At 49.8% G+C, this 18,430-nt stretch overlaps 1 protein-coding gene and 1 long non-coding RNA gene across 14 annotated transcripts in view; one reads left to right on the top strand and one right to left on the bottom strand.

The window, feature by feature from the left end:
* Positions 1 to 7,392, bottom strand: part of LOC102166211 — a 597,641-nt gene extending 590,249 nt beyond the window's left edge. The window contains exon 1 of the long non-coding RNA XR_002340800.1: positions 7,320 to 7,392. This is a non-coding gene — a long non-coding RNA (uncharacterized LOC102166211). The remainder of the gene's footprint in view (positions 1 to 7,319) is intronic.
* Positions 7,135 to 18,430, top strand: part of PNPLA4 (patatin like phospholipase domain containing 4) — an 82,986-nt gene continuing 71,690 nt past the window's right edge. For 9 of the 13 annotated variants that reach the window (XR_002340526.1, XR_002340525.1, XR_002340524.1 and 6 more), the window contains exons 1-4: positions 7,472 to 7,611; positions 8,750 to 8,934; positions 14,170 to 14,264; positions 14,869 to 15,004. Coding sequence is in view for 9 of the 13 variants with exons in the window: in XM_021079432.1 (XP_020935091.1) it covers positions 8,755 to 8,934; positions 14,170 to 14,264; positions 14,869 to 15,004 (411 nt within the window). In the remaining 4 variants the exon portion in view is untranslated. 13 annotated transcript variants of the gene reach the window in all.

Genomic DNA, 18,430 nt, shown 5'->3' with positions numbered 1-18,430 from the left:
CTACTTCTCGGACCCTAGGTAAGATCCTTGCTAGGACTCTGAGAGCCACAGCTTTCTACACGGAAATTCATCACAGGCAAATATTTACAAGGACTTGGTAAGCAAAAGTATTGTATCATCTTTAACATCCCAAACAGCCCATAGCATTCATAAAAAGCAAACAAAATATTGTTAATTCAGTGGTGAACATGGATGCCAAATAGCACGTACTGTTCATCTAAACATATCTAAAACCGCAACCAACTTGTCAATGCACCAAACATCGCAACTGTGTTGTTGTGTGTCTGGGGGACATACTTGCCAGATGAATATGTATCAGGTAGTTTTATATATTGAAAGGACTAGATTTCTCTGTTTTAGAAGAGATTACAGCTGCACTCTTGCTTGCCTAGTTGAACCAATATTTATCAGGTACTGCAGTGGACATGCTGATTTAGGCCAGGCCTTGGCCTACGGAGGCCTGCCTAACAGCTCCATCTGGACCTGGCAACAGCTGCCTTCACGTCTGTCCATCATCTGCACAGCACTCGCCCACCCCACTGTAGCCCACACTGTTGTTTCACAATTTGCTGTTCATGCCGATTCTTCCAGGGACATGCATGTGACAAAAACAGAACCAGTCGGAACCCTTTTCCAAGTTTAAAAAGTGGGCAGTGAAAGATGGTTTCCACTGATACACTAAGAGGCTCTGAGGCTGCCGGCAGCCTTCTGAGGAGGTCCCCACTGCAGAATGAAATGAAGACAAGACAAACAGGAAACGGCCTAACAGTGGCCTTCCAGCACTCACTGGATGCCCTGATCCAGCCTTACCTAGAGCTAGTCCTACCTCTAAACCTCCCAGTGTTTAAACTAGCAATTTTCTTTTTGCTGAAGCCAGTTAGATATCTGAAACATACCAAGTAAAGATTCTCAACTCTTATAAGCATGTGTTACATGTTAGCTCTGTTCCAGAGGTCAGCCAAAACCAAGAAGTACAAGACAGCCCTTCCTCCACACCCACTTTGAACATGGAAAGTGGAGACACCCTCGTTTCCCACTAAACTAAAAGAGAATAAATGCTATCACAATTCCTCATGCCTGGTAACAAAGAGGAGGGTGTGATTAATAGTGACAGAAGGCCGCTTAATTGAAACCAAAAAGATATACTGAGGCAGAACAGTTTGTTTAGGCTGTGAAAACTAAATAGGACTTAATAGAATAGAAAGATGTAAAAGTACATTTCAGCAAGAAAAAACAGTGAAATAAAAATGGACAATGTATCTCAGGATTTTTTTAAAAAAATTGTCCAATGCCTACTCAGTCCTTGTCATATGTTAGACAGTAAATAAAGTTTATTTAAAGATGGAGCAAAGGCATGTGCTCTTTACAAAAAGCTACTTTATAACACAGCTTCCAGGAAGAGGAGTAATCAGAAAGAGGTGTTGTCATAATTGATAAGTGCAGAAAGGGCAGCTTTAGTTAACTGCTACACTTGCTTTTGTTTTCTTTTCCAGATGCAAACAAGTTTCCTAAATGTTATAAATAAATACATACATCACATACATTAAGCACTTTTACCACTTTTTAGTAATCTTTTTTTCTTTTTTCAGCCACACCTGCGGGATCGAATATCAAAGCTGCACCTGCAGTCCTACGCCACAGCCACAGCAACAATGGATCCAAGCTGAATCTCCTACCTATGACGTTCCAGCTCACAGCAACACCAGAAACGTAACTCACTGAGCAAGGCCAGGGATTGAACTAGTATCCTACAGAGTTCACCTAGGGTCCTTAGTCCCCTGAGCCACAACGGGAACTCCTAAAACTTTTACTGTCTAACTATGAAGACCAAAGACAAATTCTGACCAAAAAAAAAGCTGAAGGAATAAGAAGGTTATCACATGCACCATGCTGGGCATATAATAAGAGCTTACTCTCTCACTAATTCATTTTTGAACCAGTGGAGGCAAGGAAGGTCTGTGCACAGGCTTTGGAATTAGGGAGACCTGAACTGATAATCTCTGCGGGGATGTGGAAAATCACTTCAGCTCTAAATCTTCATTGATTATATATTCCCACTTGTCATCACGTTGGAAGTCATAGGAGACAATGGGTACAAAGGACTGGCATGAAATGAGCAGTCAACAGGCATAATAACTATTAATTATAAGAGTCCAATAAATACGAGTAGACATTAAAATAAAATAGACCAGAATTCTCATTTTCTGCCTTTGAAATGAGGTGATTGGATAATTGGATGTTTTAGCAATTAGGGTGTTTCTTTTGATAACGGCATCAGTCATGATTAGATCCTGTACTCCAAATTAAAACAGAGTGGTATTTTGGTGAATTTGATGAAGCAGAAGGTACCAAAGCTGACACCACTTTTTTGACACTGATATTATTTCCCCAATATATCTCCTCCACTGGAAGACAATTATCTGAAGGATAACAAGAAGGGCCATTTCCAGTCATCTGCACAAACTGTGGCTCACAAGCGGCCAGGTCAAGGGCATAGCTGTTTTTAGCAACAAGGAAAACAGGGTAGAGGACACAGATTTTCCTTGACTGGGCTTTTAAAAATATTTAGGACTCTGTAATGCATCTTGTACTGCACTTTTGCCATCACCCCACGACACCACCACCTGGCTACCAAATATCTAAACCCTCTTTGTATCAAAGCTATCAGTTAAGTATGAAAATTTTGAAAGCTGAACTGCCCTATCTCACGCTTACACAGAATCTAAATTCCAAGCTCTGCAGTTAAGTAATTCTAATACAAGAACAGAAACACTCAGAAAATCTTTTCATCTTCATTTCTCAGTTCAGTGTCTATTAGACTTGGAATCTTTCACATTAAATTAAAACTAAAGTTATTTTTAAAAAGTTATAAATAAAGGTTACTTTTTAAAATGTTACTCCTTACTAGAAACAGCTTGATAGTTTCATGCCACCTTAAAAGCTACAGATTATTGCATATTCTGAGATGTATCCAATCACAAGGAAACTACCCTCCCTAAGGATGCCTATTTTGAATTGTTTGCAGATGTTATCAGAGTGCTTACATCTATACATTTACATATATATTAGCACAGATGTCCATATAAAATAGAAATACATATTACACATATGATTGATATATTTTTTGAAAAAGGGAGTTCCCACTGTGGCTCAGCAGTAATGAACCTGACTAGTATTGGTGAGGACGTGGGTTCAATCCCTGGTCTTGCTCCATGGGTTAAGGATCCTGCATTGCCATGAGCTGTGGTGTACGTCGTTGCAGATGCAGCTCAGACCTAGCATTGCTGTGGCTGTAGTGTAGGCCAGCAGCTACAGCTCCAATTCAATCCCTAGCCTGGGAACTTCCACATGCCATGGGTGAGGCCCTAAAAAGACCAAAAAAAAAAAAAAATACCCTTCCATTTAAAAAAGAATCCCCCAGTTTTCCTTCAAGGAGTCAGTTTTTCTAGGGAATTTCTAACAGACAGAAAACAGGTGCAATGAAAAACACGCTTCTATTAGTGAAAACTGCTTCGCTTGCAAGATTGAGAAACTCCGTTCTAAGCCACTTAAGAAAACGAAGAGAAAGATGGGTGTGGTGTTGGAATGAGCCAGGGGTGGTCACAGCTGCATCCCCAGGCTCAAGGAATGCTATCACACCTAGGAGGCCAGCTTCTGTCTCTTTCTCAGCTGATTCCCTCTACACTGCCAGCATCCTCAGGCTGGCTCTGTCCATGGGGTGGCATTCACTCATGATCACCTGCCCTTCCTCCACAGAGACAATGATGCATGGGAAGGGATGCAGCTTTTTTCTCTGCGGGTTCAGAAGGATGTCCTACTCCATGACAGCAGGAGCGCCTCTCTCAAGATTCCACACAGGCCGCAAAACAAGGGAATATTTCAACTTGGCACAGAGGTCCCGGCAACCTGAGGTATCCTCTTGATGCCCTCGTGGAAAGGGTGCTGCTGTGTGCTCCAACAGTGTGGCCAAGACCCCCTGAAATTAAAGCCTATGCATCTAATCTTTAAAGTTCATCCGTTCACCATGCAAGATTCTGGGAGGAGAGAGTTTCCACTGTGGTTCAGCAGGTTAGGGGATCAACTAGTATCCAAGAGGATGCAGGTTCAATCCCTGGCCTCACCCAGTGGGTTAACGGATCCGGTGCTGCTGCGAGCTTCGGTGTAGGTCGTTGATATGGCTCAGATCCTGTGTTGCTGTGCCTGTGGTATAGACGGGCAGCTGCAGTTCCAATTTGACCCCTAGCCTGGGAATTTCTATATGCCGCAGGTGTGGCCCTAAATTTTACTTATTTATTTATTCAACTTTGTTTTGTTTTTAGGGCTACACCCGTGGCATATGGAAGTTCCCAGGCTAGGGGTCTAATCAGGGCTACAGCTGCCGGCCTACACCACAGCCACAGCCATGCCAGGTCTGAGCCGCATCTGCGACCTACATCACAGCTCACGGCAATGCTGGATCCTTAACCCACTGAGCAACACCAGGGATCAAATCTGCAACCTCATGGTTCCTAGTCAGATTTGTTTCTACTGCACCATGACGGGAATGCCGCAGCCCTAAATTCAAAACAAAACAAAACAACCAAAAAGATTCTGGGAGGAGGTGACAGGGATGAGGACCTGGCAAAGGGAGGGAGGATAAGGGTGTTGTCACAGAGAACCATGGCTTGTCCCACAGGCATTCACACGTGTTAAGATGCCAAGGTTGGAAAATAAACAACTCCGTGTGGTCAGTAGGCTGGAACAGGAAATTATACTCAAGAGATCTGTGAGGTGAGGCCCTGTCCTCGGGGTACAGGGGTGGCAAGCATCCTTTACCCGGTACCTTTCTCTCTCTTCAGGAGAACACGCAGATTCCTCCTTTTGTGGGAAGAAGCTGGAGACAGGGAAAAGCCCGGGCACTTTTTTTCTGTGACAGGTGCTCTTGCAGGTGCCCCTCCCCCGCCCCACTCGGAGCTAAGGGCTTCCAGCTCCCCAGTTCAGTGTGCACACCTGGCGCCCACGGTGTGGTTTTGTACTAGCACATGATCACGCTTCGGCAATTACACATCAACTGCCTCCCCACCCTCGAGGACCTACGTGAAGAACTGAACTCTTGTCCACTTCTTGTGCCCTGACCCAGCCCACTGTTTGCTATACAATGGATGCTTCCTGAAGATGTGATCAAGGGCTAAAAATAAACCAGTTCAAAGCTAAATCGTGAAGGAAACTAGAGCTGTGAAAACAAGCAATTACTGGAAAATGTTCTTAAAGGGCAATTAAACCACTTTATACCCACATCAGCAGAGTGGTTTACTTAAATACAATGGTCCAAACATTCGTTAATCATACACTATGCGCCAAGGGCTATGGATGGTGCTAAGACTAGGAAAACAAACATGATTGAATTTGATAAATGAACCTGATATTCTTCCTCACCTTAGGAAACTGAAGTTTTTAATTACTTGCATGTAGACATGCTATAGAGCAGAAGGCAGAAAGGAGAAGAGTTTTTTTAGAGTTTTAAAGTGATAGGGGGAGTTCCCCTCGTGGCGCAGTGGAAAAAAATCCAACTAGGAGCCATGAGGTTGGGGGGTTTGATCCCTGGTCTTGCTCAGTGGGTTAAGGATCTGGCATTGCCGTGAGCTGTGGTGTAGGTCGCAGACATGGCTCGGAGCTGGTGTTGCTGTGGCTCCGACGCGACCCCTAGCCTGGGAACCTCCATACGCCGCAGGTGCGGCCCGAAAAAGACCAATCAATCAATCAAGTGATAAAAATTAAATTACAGAGCTTTGTGAACACTTTCCAGGAGACTTAAATTTGGTAGGATCTCACTTACCGGGATGTATGGTATGAACAGCCAAGCTCATCCTTCTTTTAAGCAAACGATTCCAAAGTCGTGATGCTCCTCCTGCTACCCCAGGAACAAATTTTTCACCCATCTTCTGAATCAACCTGCTGGCAGTGCCCAAATGCAGGAAATAGGTGCTCTGCCTCCACTGCCCCAAATTCTGGCTCTGCTGACTCTGTCCTTCCGTCATCTTTGATGCCATCTCATCACTTTAAACCAGACCACCCCAGGAGTTAAACCACGGCCTCGTCAACTTTAGCATGCCTAGCAATGGCTGAGGAGTCGGCTACAAGGCAGACTCTGCTTCAGATGTGAAATGAGGCCTGGGGTTCTTCCTTTCTAATAAGTTTCCTGGAAGATGCTCTCCTGGGAAGACCACACTCGACCACAGAGTTAGAAGGCAGCGGAAGGATGAAAGAAGGAAGAGCGTGTCCTTCCACATTTCCTAGATGCACACTTCCTCTCCCCTTCCCTAAGTTCCAATGGTAGGAAGAATTCATAGAATCATGAATGCAGTTGTGCTATGCTTAGGCTTTAAGATGGCTTCAGAATCAGCTGTCTCCGAATGAAAACCAAATTCTATTCCTTAGTCATCACGTCAAGAGCTCTTGCTTTCAGTGTGTTGGTGGGGCAGAAGCAAGATCCTTGGCAGCCCAAATGCCAGGAGAAAGAAAAGGTCCAAGGTAAAGGCCATTTAGGAAAGCGCCCCCTCCTCCCTCTTTCGGTTAAGGTAGTAACATTTGCATTTTTCAGATTCTCCTCTGTAGCTTCACTGAGACTTAACTCTATCCTTAAACGAGGAGACCTGTTGAACCTTTAACCAGAAAGTCTACAATTCCTCCAGGCTTGGTTATTAGGATTAGATAGAAAAGACACCGCTTAGGGATTGAAAGAATGGTCAGTCCTTTGATTCTGGGTGGAAACGCGAGCAGAGGTGGCTCCCATACAAAGCTGCTTCTCACGTCTCTCAGGAGCCCGTGGGGCCTGCCAGCAGACCAAACAGAGGCTGATCTGTTGAGGGACCGGTTCGCAGCATGAACTTTAGGATTTAGCACCAACTCGGGCGTTACCAGCCCACTTTGCAGAGAAGTCACCTGGGAAGCTCAGAGAGCTTATACAACCGGCCCAAGGTCACAAAGCCAAAGGCGGCCGAGGATGTGAACGGTGCCCAGAGCCGCAGTCCGGCCTTTGTAACAATGCTTAGGGGAAAATCATAGCTGGACTTCCAAAAGCTAATGCATATTCAGTCCCAAAGAAGCCCTAGACTCCGCCCTTAGGGAAGGCCGGCCCTCCTGAGGAGGTGGAGGGAAACCACTTCCGGGAAACAGAGGCCAAGAAGACCAAGCCCTTCCGGTGCACAGCAAGTGAGGGTCTTTCACGGTCAGCCGACTCGCAGGTGAGGGCCGACCCGCGGGTGGCGCATAGGGATTAAAACGCATCCCTACGTTTCCGAAAACAGCATGACTCGAGATGAGAAAGTTTCATCCCTTACCCGCTTTAGGGGACACCGGGGTCAAGCGGCCGAGCGCGCGCCGCCATATTGAGTCCCGCGACTTAAATAGAGCAGGCGGGCCTAGCGCTCGCTCGCGTGGACGTGATGACGTCACAGACCTGCGCGGGTACCCGGGCTCCACTTCTTCTCCGCAACCTTTCTGGGCGGGCGCAAGGCGCTCGGGGTCCGGCCCTGATAGGCGGGGCCACATTGAGTGACGGCCCGGCCCCGCCTTCCGGTTTAGGGGACGCGGGGGGTGCTGCCAACGCGGAAGTGCTTCAAGCCTGCATTGGTAGGGGAGGGGAGGGAAGGGGAGGGAGGGTGGAGGCGGGCGAGGGGCGGGTTCTGGCCTCAGTGGTGGCTCCCGGCTGAGTCCGAGAGGGCCGCTTTGGGGCTGATGGAGCGGCGACCCTTGCCGCCCTGCCCCAGGCCCTGGGGAGGGGAACACTGGGCCTGCATGCCCTGGCCGGCCCCTGGAGCCTGAGCACCCACGGTATTCTACCTCCTCCAATCTGGAGAAATTAAACCAGAGTCGGGGTTAGGCTGCGGTGACTGAGCCTCCTTTTTGCGCAGGGCCTGGCTCCGTGCATCAGATCAACTGCCTGAGATTCCTAAGTTTCAGGTCGGGCCAAGTGCCTAATGTGAAGGTCCCAGAATCAGGGTCCTGCCCCTCCCCCGCCCCCTCGCCTTCCCAGGAAGGGCTTCCAAGTGAGCAGTGTTGGAGGGAGGCACTGTTTCATACAGGTGCTGAAATCATGCCCACTGAGGTTTCGAGAAATAGAGCTTTACAGTTAAATCTATTGCAAGTATCAGGTGATAACAGCATTTCTTTGAGCCTTCGATTGCCCTTGCCCGCCAAGGAGCTCCTTTTGTCGTGATAAAATTAGCTGTGAAATATATTTCATTGTTGAATAACTGCATATTGCCTTATTGAATAATTGTGAGCATCTATTTTTTAAAAGCAAAAACGGACGTCTATTTTAAATTTACTGGTGCACTTGCAAAGTATAAATGTGTTGTTCATTTGGAATTTGCTAGAGGTCTCTAGAGATGTTATCTTTCTGCAATAGCCCACCCCCCAAAACAGTTTCAAAGGATCAAGAAAAAAGACCAAATGCCTTGTCATTTCTCCATTTGGTTTTTACCAAGTAATTAAAAAGTAGATTGCACTGTCTATGTACTGAGCAAATATGGACTGTTGTAATTATTTTAATTAATAGGATTACATTGGGTCAAGGTGAGACATGGGCAGGAAAAATACTTCCTTGAAAGACTGGGATGTCTAATGAGACTTTAATTGTGCTTAGAGCAGAGAATTATGTATTAAAAGAAAGCCTTGGATCGATGAGTAACAGAAGACTACACCAGGAGGGGAGCAAAGTATTCTAGTTTCAAGCATCTTTCTTTTTTCTGTCTTGCCATTTTCACAGCTATTATGAAGCACATCAACTTGTCCTTCGCAGCGTGTGGGTTTCTGGGGATTTACCACTTGGGGGCAGCATCTGCACTTTGCAAACACGGCAAAAAGCTCCTGAAGGATGTCCAGGCCTTTGCCGGGGCTTCTGCTGGTTCCTTGGTTGCTTCCGTCCTGCTAACTGCACCAGAAAAAATAGAGGTAATTAAGTAGTAACGAGGCTGTGTTTCTCATCAAGAAATTACACCTTAACAACGAAGATGAGTGTTAGCTGTGCTAACTGCCGAGAAAAAATCCTTTGCCTGGGAAACGGAAAAGGTTAAGACTTCTTTTAAAATATAGTCATTAGGGATATGTGCTCTGCATTTAGAAAAGATTATTGACGGTGACAACAGGATAAGGAAATAAAATGCCTTACGTTACTCTGACTGTTTAGTCTTACGAGTCCAGCTTTGTTTCCTTCAAGCAAAGGATATTTCTCCCTGAACTGACCATGCGAAGAGCACAGGCTTTTCTCAGGGCCTTGAAGGAGTGGCTGGTCACTCTTTGCTTGCTCCTATTTACAGACAGGTGTGTAGACTAGAAGGCAGCCTAGTCATTTCTTTTAAGTGGAATGCTATTGGAATTTAATTTGTTTTTCATTCTCACAGTAAGAAGAAGCCCTGAACTCCCAGCAGTTTATCTAGAAGTAATAAAAATAAGCCTCATAAAATATTTCTGTTAATGCAATCTGTGTTTTTAATCAGTTTTCTGCTTCTAGACAGCCATCCTGCATTCTGGCTTCTGCAGGTGAAGAATAGGAGTTAATTACATTTTCTAGTGGCTTGGAGCAGTAATCAAATAGTGATTAACTCTTCCATGCCCAAGAATGACGTGGTCGCATTTAAATTTTCAAAACCACAACATTTTGAATGTCAAAAGTCTTGTTTTCAAATTTATGGTGAGCAGCTTATAGAAGACAACCTGGACTGGAGCCCAGTTATTCAGAAATCCACTTTTATTCCAGTCTTTATGTACTAGAAAAGGGATGGAAAGCTTTAGAGAATGTACAGACGAGAACCCATGATCTGGGAAAGGATAAAGTGTGAAAACTCCGCCCAAACCAGCACAATCATGGGGTTTGAATTGCAATCCCATTTTCTTTCTGAAGCAGGGGGCTCCGAGGGGTGGTTTACCCCCTGTTCAGTGCGGTCTTTCCTTCAGGTGGGAGCAAACCTTGAGCTCTGGCGTTGCATCCTTCGGGTTTGGACTCCGCAGCAGGTTTAGAAACACATCAGGCATGATTGAGAATTGGCAGGATTTGTGAACGTACAGCCCCTTCTCTGTGATGTTGAAACACTGAATCCTTTCCTTGAATTTGAGACTTGACGTCAGTCCGATTACCTGCTCGTATTTATATCTTCGCTAATGTGGTGAGCCCGTCGCGAGGTCTCACTGCATTGGTAAGACCTGAGGGGTGGTATTGGGTGCTCACGTGAGCAGGTGGGGAATGAGTCTCTGAATGTACCTAAGGCATCATCTGCCTTGCTCCTTTCTCTGAGGAAGTTTTCAGCCATTTGACTTGAGGTTTTGTTCCTTTTCTTTTTAGTGCTCAAAATCTACCCTTTGCAGGAGTGCTGTGATTTTTTTTTTTTTTTTTTAAAGCAAACCACTTTTCTACCTACTCGGGTCCCCGTTAGCTCAGTTCTCCCTGATGCTCTAAGTTCCTCGAGCTTGGTGGTGGTGTGACAAAGATGCGAGTCATTAATCTGGTTCCGAGCTTGTGCACGTATAATGAAGAGGAACACCTGATGCTGCCGGGCGTATTTTCGGTGGTAGGCAGATTTAGACGTTGAGCTGTTAGAAGCTCAGCCCTGCCAGCCATTCCTCAGCCCTCATGATTGGCAAGGCAGGGCCTTAGACGCAGCGGGGAACTGATGCAAAGACGAGGACATCCTGCCTTAATACGTTTCCAGTCTGGTCAGGAGTGTGTGTGTGTGTGTGTGTGTGATTAAAATTAACACAAGAAAATAAGCTGGGTGGGCAGGCTGCCTTAGTAGCAAGAGCACACATGCGGGGCCACTCGTCTCTCACCTGGAAGTCGGCACAAGCCTTGACAGGCAGGCCTGCGCCCTCCTGTTGCTGCCTGTCTCAGCTCCCAGAGGGATTTCCCTAAATACATTGGCGGGCCACCTCCCCTCCCACACCCCAGGCTCCCTGTTGACTCAGGATGGGGTGCAGCTTTCTGAGTACGCCTCCCAGTTCCAGGGGGACCCTCGCCCTCTCCTGGCTGCCTGAGGACGCCGTTCACGTTTCAGTCCACACTTTTTTCACTGTGGTCTCTGCCTGTTGGCCTCTTCCGCCTCCATCTCCTGTCCACCCCCTGTTTTTTGTTTTGCTTATTTGTTATTTTATTTTCATTTTAGGGCTGCACCTGCGGCATATGGACATTCCCAAGTGAGGGGAACGTGATTTGAACGTGATTTGATAATCAGAGCTGCAGCTGAGGTCTGTGCCACAGCCACGCCAGATCCGAGCTGCATCTGTGACCTACACCACAGCTCACGGCAATGCCGGATCCTTAACCCAGTGACCGAGGCCAGGGGTGGAACCCGCATCCTCACGGATACTAGTTGGATTCTTAACCTGCAGAGCCACAACAGGAACGCGTGTCTGTATCTTAGGTCTCAGCCTAAGCATCATGTTGGAGCCCAGTGAAGTTGCTGATGTATTAGTCCCTGCCGAAACAGCTGACCCTACACTTAGCGGCTTAAAACAACACATGCGTATCTTCTAACAGTTCTGGGGGTCCTCCATCCGAAAATGTCTCACTGTCTAAAATCAAAGTGTCAGCAGGGTCCAGCTTCTCCGGAGCCTCTGGAGGACTGTGTGTCTGCGGCGTCTCCAGTTTCCAGGGGCTGCCTGCATTCCCTGGCTCATGGCCCCTCCCTCCATCCGCAAAGTCCTAAGCATAGCCTCTTCACATCTCTCCAGTCTGACACCCCTGCCCCCCCCCCCCGTGATTACATTGGACTCCCCCACGTGATCCAGGAGCATCTCCTCATCTCAGAACCTCTGCCTTAATCACAGCATTGGACAGTCCCCTTTGCTACCTGAGAGGGCATACTCACAGGTGCCGGGGACTCACCTGGACATCTCTGGGGGGGGGGAGGGGGTCTGGATCTCCCTCCCACGGGTGCCCCAGCACTCCGCCCCCTACTCACCCGGGGCCCTCCCTCACAGGAGGGCACAGGCTCTGGGTACCTCCTTCTCTGCCTTTCCCAGGCCTGCCCAGTGCCTGGGGCCCAGAAGCGTATAGACTGGACAAACTCATAACTGAAAGACAGACCTGCCTTCAAATCCTGGTTCTGACATGAGTTTTGCTGACAGGGTGGGAAAGCTAGTTAAACCCTTTCCGTTTTCTTCCCTGCCAAGTGCGGGCTTCTGCCCACCTTCCACTGCTACGTGCAGATGAGCCCACAGAGGCCACAGGAGTGGGTCCCTGCGCTGGCTGCCTCTTAGCCTCTCCACCCCCGCCCCACGCACTGCAGAACTTTTACTGCATATTCATGCCCGAGGCTGAGCTCCACAGACCCAGATTTGCTATTTGCAGTCCGCAGTCCTCAGGACTGCCTCCTCTGTTGTGGGTGTTGTCCTTTATGGGCACTGCTGCCCAGAATCTGGGTGGGAGAGGAGATTCATTGTGTTGGAGAAATCTGCAGAAGAATGTGCTCAATTAGAATTAGAATCCAGCCATCAAGGATTTTCCACAGGTGGGCCAAGCTCTTTGAGGTGGTTAAAAAAAAAAAAAAAAAAAAAAAAAAAAGATTGGCATTAAGAGAATACAAAGCTAGCCAGGGGACCAGGAGAAAATAATGAAGGAAGAGCAGTGGTGGGTGAGGGACCAGGAGTGGTGGGTGAGGGACCAGGAGTGATGGGTGAGGGACCAGGAGTGGTGGGGGAGGGCCCAGGAGTGGTGGGGGAGGACCAGGAGTGGTGAGGGAGGACCCAGGAGTGGTGGGGGAGGGCCAGGAGTGGTGAGGGAGGGCCCAGGAGTGGTGGGGGAGGACCAGGAGTGGTGGGGAGGACCCAGGAGTGGTGAGGGAGGACCCAGGAGTGGTGGGGGAGGGCCAGGAGTGGTGGGGGAGGACCCAGGAGTGGTGGGGGAGGGCCAGGAGTGGTGAGGGAGGGCCCAGGAGTGGTGGGGGAGGACCCAGGAGTGGTGAGGGAGGACCCAGGAGTGGTGGGGGAGGGCCAGGAGTGGTGAGGGAGGGCCCAGGAGTGGTGGGGAGGACCAGGAGTGGTGGGGAGGGCCCAGGAGTGGTGGGGGAGGACCCAGGAGTGGTGGGGGAGGGCCAGGAGTGGTGGGGGAGGAGCCAGGAGTGGTGGGGGAGGACCCAGGAGTGGTGGGGAGGGCCAGGAGTGGTGAGGGAGGACCCAGGAGTGGTGGGGGAGGGCCAGGAGTGGTGAGGGAGGGCCCAGGAGTGGTGGGGGAGGACCCAGGAGTGGTGAGGGAGGACCCAGGAGTGGTGGGGAGGACCCAGGAGTGGTGGGGGAGGGCCAGGAGTGGTGGGGGAGGACCCAGGAGTGGTGAGGGAGGACCCAGGAGTGGTGGGGGAGGGCCAGGAGTGGTGAGGGAGGGCCCAGGAGTGGTGGGGAGGACCCAGGAGTGGTGGGGAGGACCAGGAGTGGTGGGTGAGGAACCAGGAGTGGTGGGTGAGGACCAGGAGTGGTGGGTGAGGGCCCAGGAGTGGTGGGGGAGGAGCCAGGAGTGGTGGGGGAGGACCAGGAGTGGTGGGGAGGAGCCAGGAGTGGTGGGGGAGGACCAGGAGTGGTGGGGGAGGAGCCAGGAGTGGTGGGGAGGGCCAGGAGTGGTGGGGAGGAGCCAGGAGTGGTGGGGGAGGGCCCAGGAGTGGTGAGGGAGGCCCAGGAGTGGTGGGTGAGGACCCAGGAGTGGTGGGGGAGGACCAGGAGTGGTGGGGGAGGCCCAGGAGTGGTGGGGGAGGAGCCAGGAGTGGTGGGGGAGGACCAGGAGTGGTGGGGGAGGAGCCAGGAGTGGTGGGGGAGGAGCCAGGAGTGGTGGGGAGGACCAGGAGTGGTGGGGAGGGCCCAGGAGTGGTGGGGAGGAGCCAGGAGTGGTGGGGAGGACCAGGAGTGGTGGGGGAGGAGCCAGGAGTGGTGGGGGAGGACCAGGAGTGGTGGGGAGGACCAGGAGTGGTGGGGGAGGAGCCAGGAGTGGTGGGGAGGAGCCAGGAGTGGTGGGGGAGGGCCCAGGAGTGGTGGGGGAGGGCCCAGGAGTGGTAGGGACTGGAGAACCTGTGAAAGAGTGCACCCTACAGCATCCACGGTTAGGTTTATAGCGTCCAGCTGCCTTGTGTAATGGGCCCAGAGTTCTGGAACCCGAATGACATTTTCTCTTGACAAAAAGTAGGGTCAGCTATTAATTTTTTTTTTCAGGAGTGTAACGCGTTCACCTACAACTTTGCCGAGGAAATCCGAAGGCAGTGGTTTGGAGCAGTAACCCCCGGCTATGATTTCATGGGCCGATTGAGGTATATACATAGTCCACCCCGCCACACCCCCCATAAAAGCATGTGAAAACAGAGCATGTCCTGGATAGTCTGTCGCAAGCTCAGTCAGCGTTCCCTCTGCTGAAATGTTTACAGGGCGGTCAGTAATTAAAGGTGAATCGTGCCATGTGTGGTCCAGCCACTCAAGAAGGCTGTTCTCCCCACTCACCCCAGCACGCTGGCAACCCCACCCCACCCCAGATGGTGATGGTTCTAATCCTCAGGCCAGAACGACCCCACCTGCTAGTTTATTAAAGGGAAACATCTGCCCGGGTGGTGGTTGTTAACCTGAGGGGCTGTGGGTGGCTGGTTTCCCTGGTAACAGATGAGCCAACCTCTCATCAGTTGCCAATTTCCCTTATAAACGGTAGTCTCCTTCTCCCCCAGCCCAGGTTGTTGCTACGTTCAGCCTGCTTTCTCCCGCACCCTGGGGTGTTGCTCCATTTTTCTTGGACCCTTTTGCTCTAGATGTGTAAGGTTCCCCCATGCAGTAAACCATCGGTGTCCCTGTCGCTGTCTCTGGGCTCTTCCTTGGGTCTCCAGCCTGTGGGGTGCAGCCCACCTGGGGTCCCGTCTCCTCCTCCAGGAGTGGAATGGAGTCGATTCTCCCTCCCAACGCGCACGAGCTGGCCCACCACCGCCTCCACGTGTCCATCACCAGCACCAGGACCAGAGAGAACTACCTGGTCTCCAGCTTTCCCTCCAGAGAGGACCTCATTCAGGTAAGGGGCGCATTTCTCCTTGGCGGAAGTCCGCAAGCGCTGCTGGGCACCCTTCTCCCCTGCGCGGAGCAGCCCAGTGTCGTAAGATCCTGCCTTGTACATCATGCCTGGGAGGTGCTCCCTAAGTCAGCTGGCTGAGAAGCGGACCCACCTCCAGGCAGGCAGCTCCCAGAAACCTCCAAAGCAGCTCAGTGTTTTTCTTTGTGACTAGCAGCACGCATACTTAGCTCTGTAGCAGTAACAGGTCCTTACTCTGGTGCGGGTAATACTTTGCTGTTTATGGAAGACCTCGTACATGTGCTGTTTTCTTTTCTTTTTTTTTTTTTTTGGCTTTTTACAGCTGCACCTGCAGTGCATGGAAGTTCCCAGGCTAGGGGTTGAATCAGAGCTGCAGCTGCCGGCCTGCACCTCAGCCACAGCAATGCAAGATCCAAGCGGCATCTGCAACCTCCACCACAGCTCACAATAATGCCGGATCCTTAACCCACTGAGTGAGGCCAGGGATTGAACCTGCCTCCTCGTGGATACTAGTCAGATTCGTTACCGCTCAGCCATGAGGTGGAACTGCAGTGCATGTGCTATTGTATGTAGTCCCTCCATAAATCAGGCAGGACCTGTGTGATTACTGTCATTTCGTTGCTTTGGGAGCAGAAGAAATGGGCGGAAGGATTTCACAGGACACACCCCAAGCTGTACTGATGACCGGAGGGAATCCAGGTCTCAGCTCTTCCTTCTCATGTTCCTTTCATTTCTTCCGTTTTGTTTTCAAGCCCTTTTTATCCAAACACAGGTGCAAGTTGGTTGGTTGAGAATTGATCATCTCTGGGAGATGCTTCAGTTGATCTGCAGAGAAAGCCCAGTTGCTCAGTAGTACAGTAAATATTTTAAAATTGGAAGAGGTGCTTTTTTCGTAGAAAAGCCAGGGGATGTTTCTCTTTGTCCTTTTGTGGGAATCCTAGCCAGCCTTAGGTGATGCAGAGAACATGTGTTTCGATACAGCGGAAGGTGATAGATGAATCGTGAGCGCTGCACGTTCCACCCGAAGTACATGATAAATGCGTTGATTTTTTTACTATCGACTCTCACTCTGCAGGTTTTGCATTCAAACGATATGATGTGAAATGCTTAATGAGATGTTGAACTGACAAGTCAAATTACTTTGTGACTTAAGGGATTAGAATATTTTCACTTGGTGTGCCAATTACGCCAGCCTCTTGCTTAAACATTAAGTCGTTCCAGCTTAGAAAAAGAATTGTTCTATAATGTCATTTACAGTCTTAGGTAGTCTTAAAAAATGTAAAGAGTGTGTGAGTTATCATGAGCATCAACACCCATACTGATAGGTCAGGCTCTCGGTGGATTAGAATGCCTGTCTGGCTTGTAAGGGGACAAGATGCTGTCATCATATCAAAAACACGAGTTGGGGGAGTTGCCCCTGTGGCGGGATAGGTTAAGAATCCAACTACCACTGGGGAGGGGAAGGTGAGTCAAGGATACAATGTTGCCACAGCTGTGGCTCAGATTCCATCCCTGGGACCTTCCATGTGCTGAGGGTGCAAGCGGAAAGGAAAAAAAGAAGGGAGTTCTACCCACAGCCACTGCCTTTTCATTGAGTCTGTCCCTGGCTCCTCTGTATCTGTGTGTCAGCGGCAGAGCCTCTGAGGTTTTTTATCCTCCTCCCCCACCCCCACTTAGCCCTGGGCTGCATACTGTGTATCTTACAGCTCTGTTTACTTAGTTTCTGTCTGTCTTCCTTCACTAGAAAGGAAGCTCCAGGGGGGCAGGGACGGCTCTGCTCTGTCCACTGCTGTCGTCTCCGCCCCTGGCACAGTGCCAGCTCCATCAGCGTGTTCCGTGAATGAGTGCGAAGGAATAAACCAGGGAACTGAGGTGGTATCACTTGAAAGAACAGAGAAACTGGATCCTCGACGTTCAGTGATCTGAGCAGAAGGGTTGAGCTAGTTCTGGCCCAGCTGGGATCACAGTCCAGGTCACTTGAGAGCCCTGCCCTACCCCATACACATCGCCCTCCCCCGCTCGACTGCTCTCACGGGGAGCAGTCGATTGAGGAAGATGCCCCAGAGGTGTGTGTACACAGACCCTGGGACCCGTGAATGTGGCTTCTCACGGCAAAAGGGATTGTGTGGATGTGATGATAACTGAGGGTCCTGAGGTGGGGAGGGTTACCGGGCAGACCCAAACTCAGCACGCGTGTCCTTAAAAGTGGAGACCCCGCTGGTTGTGAGACCGGAGGGCACTAAGGCAGCCCCCGAGGCAGAAGGACCTCAGTCCTACAGCCGATGGAACTGTCATCCACCAATGCTTGAATGAGCAGATAGCGGACTCCCCCCAGAGCCCCGAGAAGGCATGCAGCCTGACGCACAGCTGGACGTTTGCCTGGCTGAGACACGGGCTGGATCCGGACCCCAGGACCAGACCCCAGGATCATCCATCTGTGTTGTTCTAGCCTCTGCCTTTGTGGTAACTTGTCACGGCAGCAATAGCCAACAACTGCAATAAGCAAACATGACTGTTTTTTTTTTTTTTTTTTTTTGGCTTTGTTTTGGATAATAACTATTCGGAGAATTGGTATAATTACTTGAGTTCATTGAACAGGAGAGAAATGGCTGACACAAATGTGTAATACCTTGTAAGGAGAATAATTGAATAATTAACACGTATCCTGGGGTACACGAGAAGCATTTTAAATGTTCAGCAGACTGCTCTAACCTTCTGAAGAAACTCCAAGGAAGGATGGCTAACGCCTTGACCACAGATGGTGGCTGTAAAAATGCATGCAGTAGATGCTTGGAGTGTTTGCGAAGCCTCTAGTCCAGAGAGGAGTCTGGTGAAGCCTAGAGGAAGGAGGCGGGAAGTGCATGAAGAGCAAATCAAATAGACCCGAGCTCTGGGGAATGACCATCTGTGAGCCAATGAAAGGGGCTGCAGGGGTGGTGATTCTGACTGCCCCGGTCAGGGTGGGAGAGAGAGGAAAGCCTCGTGCCCCGCCCCCCCACCTCCTTAGCTAGAGACCCAGGGGCTCTGAGATCAGGGGTCAGGACCAGAGGCAGCCCACCGTGTGTACCTGCTGCTTGCTGGGAGCTGGGCATGCCAGCTCTCATCCCACAGCCTTGGGTTGGTTGTCTGTCATCAGGGAAGTCTGTAGGCACTTGGAAAAGAGATGAAAATTTAACATCCGAGGTTCCACACGGCTCAAACCAGGCAGTAGCCAATATAGGAATGTGGGAGAGGACTGATGCCAGTGAATTTTATTGACAGCTTGTTTATTCTCTTAATGACTAGTTAGGTTTCTTTTTTTTCCTTTTTCTTTTTTGCCTTTTTAGGGCTGCACCTGTGGCATACAGAGGTTCCCAGGCTAGAGGTAGAATTGGAGCTGCAGCTGCCAGCCTATACCACAGCCACAGA

This window comes from Sus scrofa, chromosome X, assembly GCF_000003025.6.
Source record: "Sus scrofa isolate TJ Tabasco breed Duroc chromosome X, Sscrofa11.1, whole genome shotgun sequence".
Lineage (NCBI taxonomy): Eukaryota > Metazoa > Chordata > Mammalia > Artiodactyla > Suidae > Sus > Sus scrofa.
This window is presented reverse-complemented; position numbering and strand designations above follow the sequence as displayed.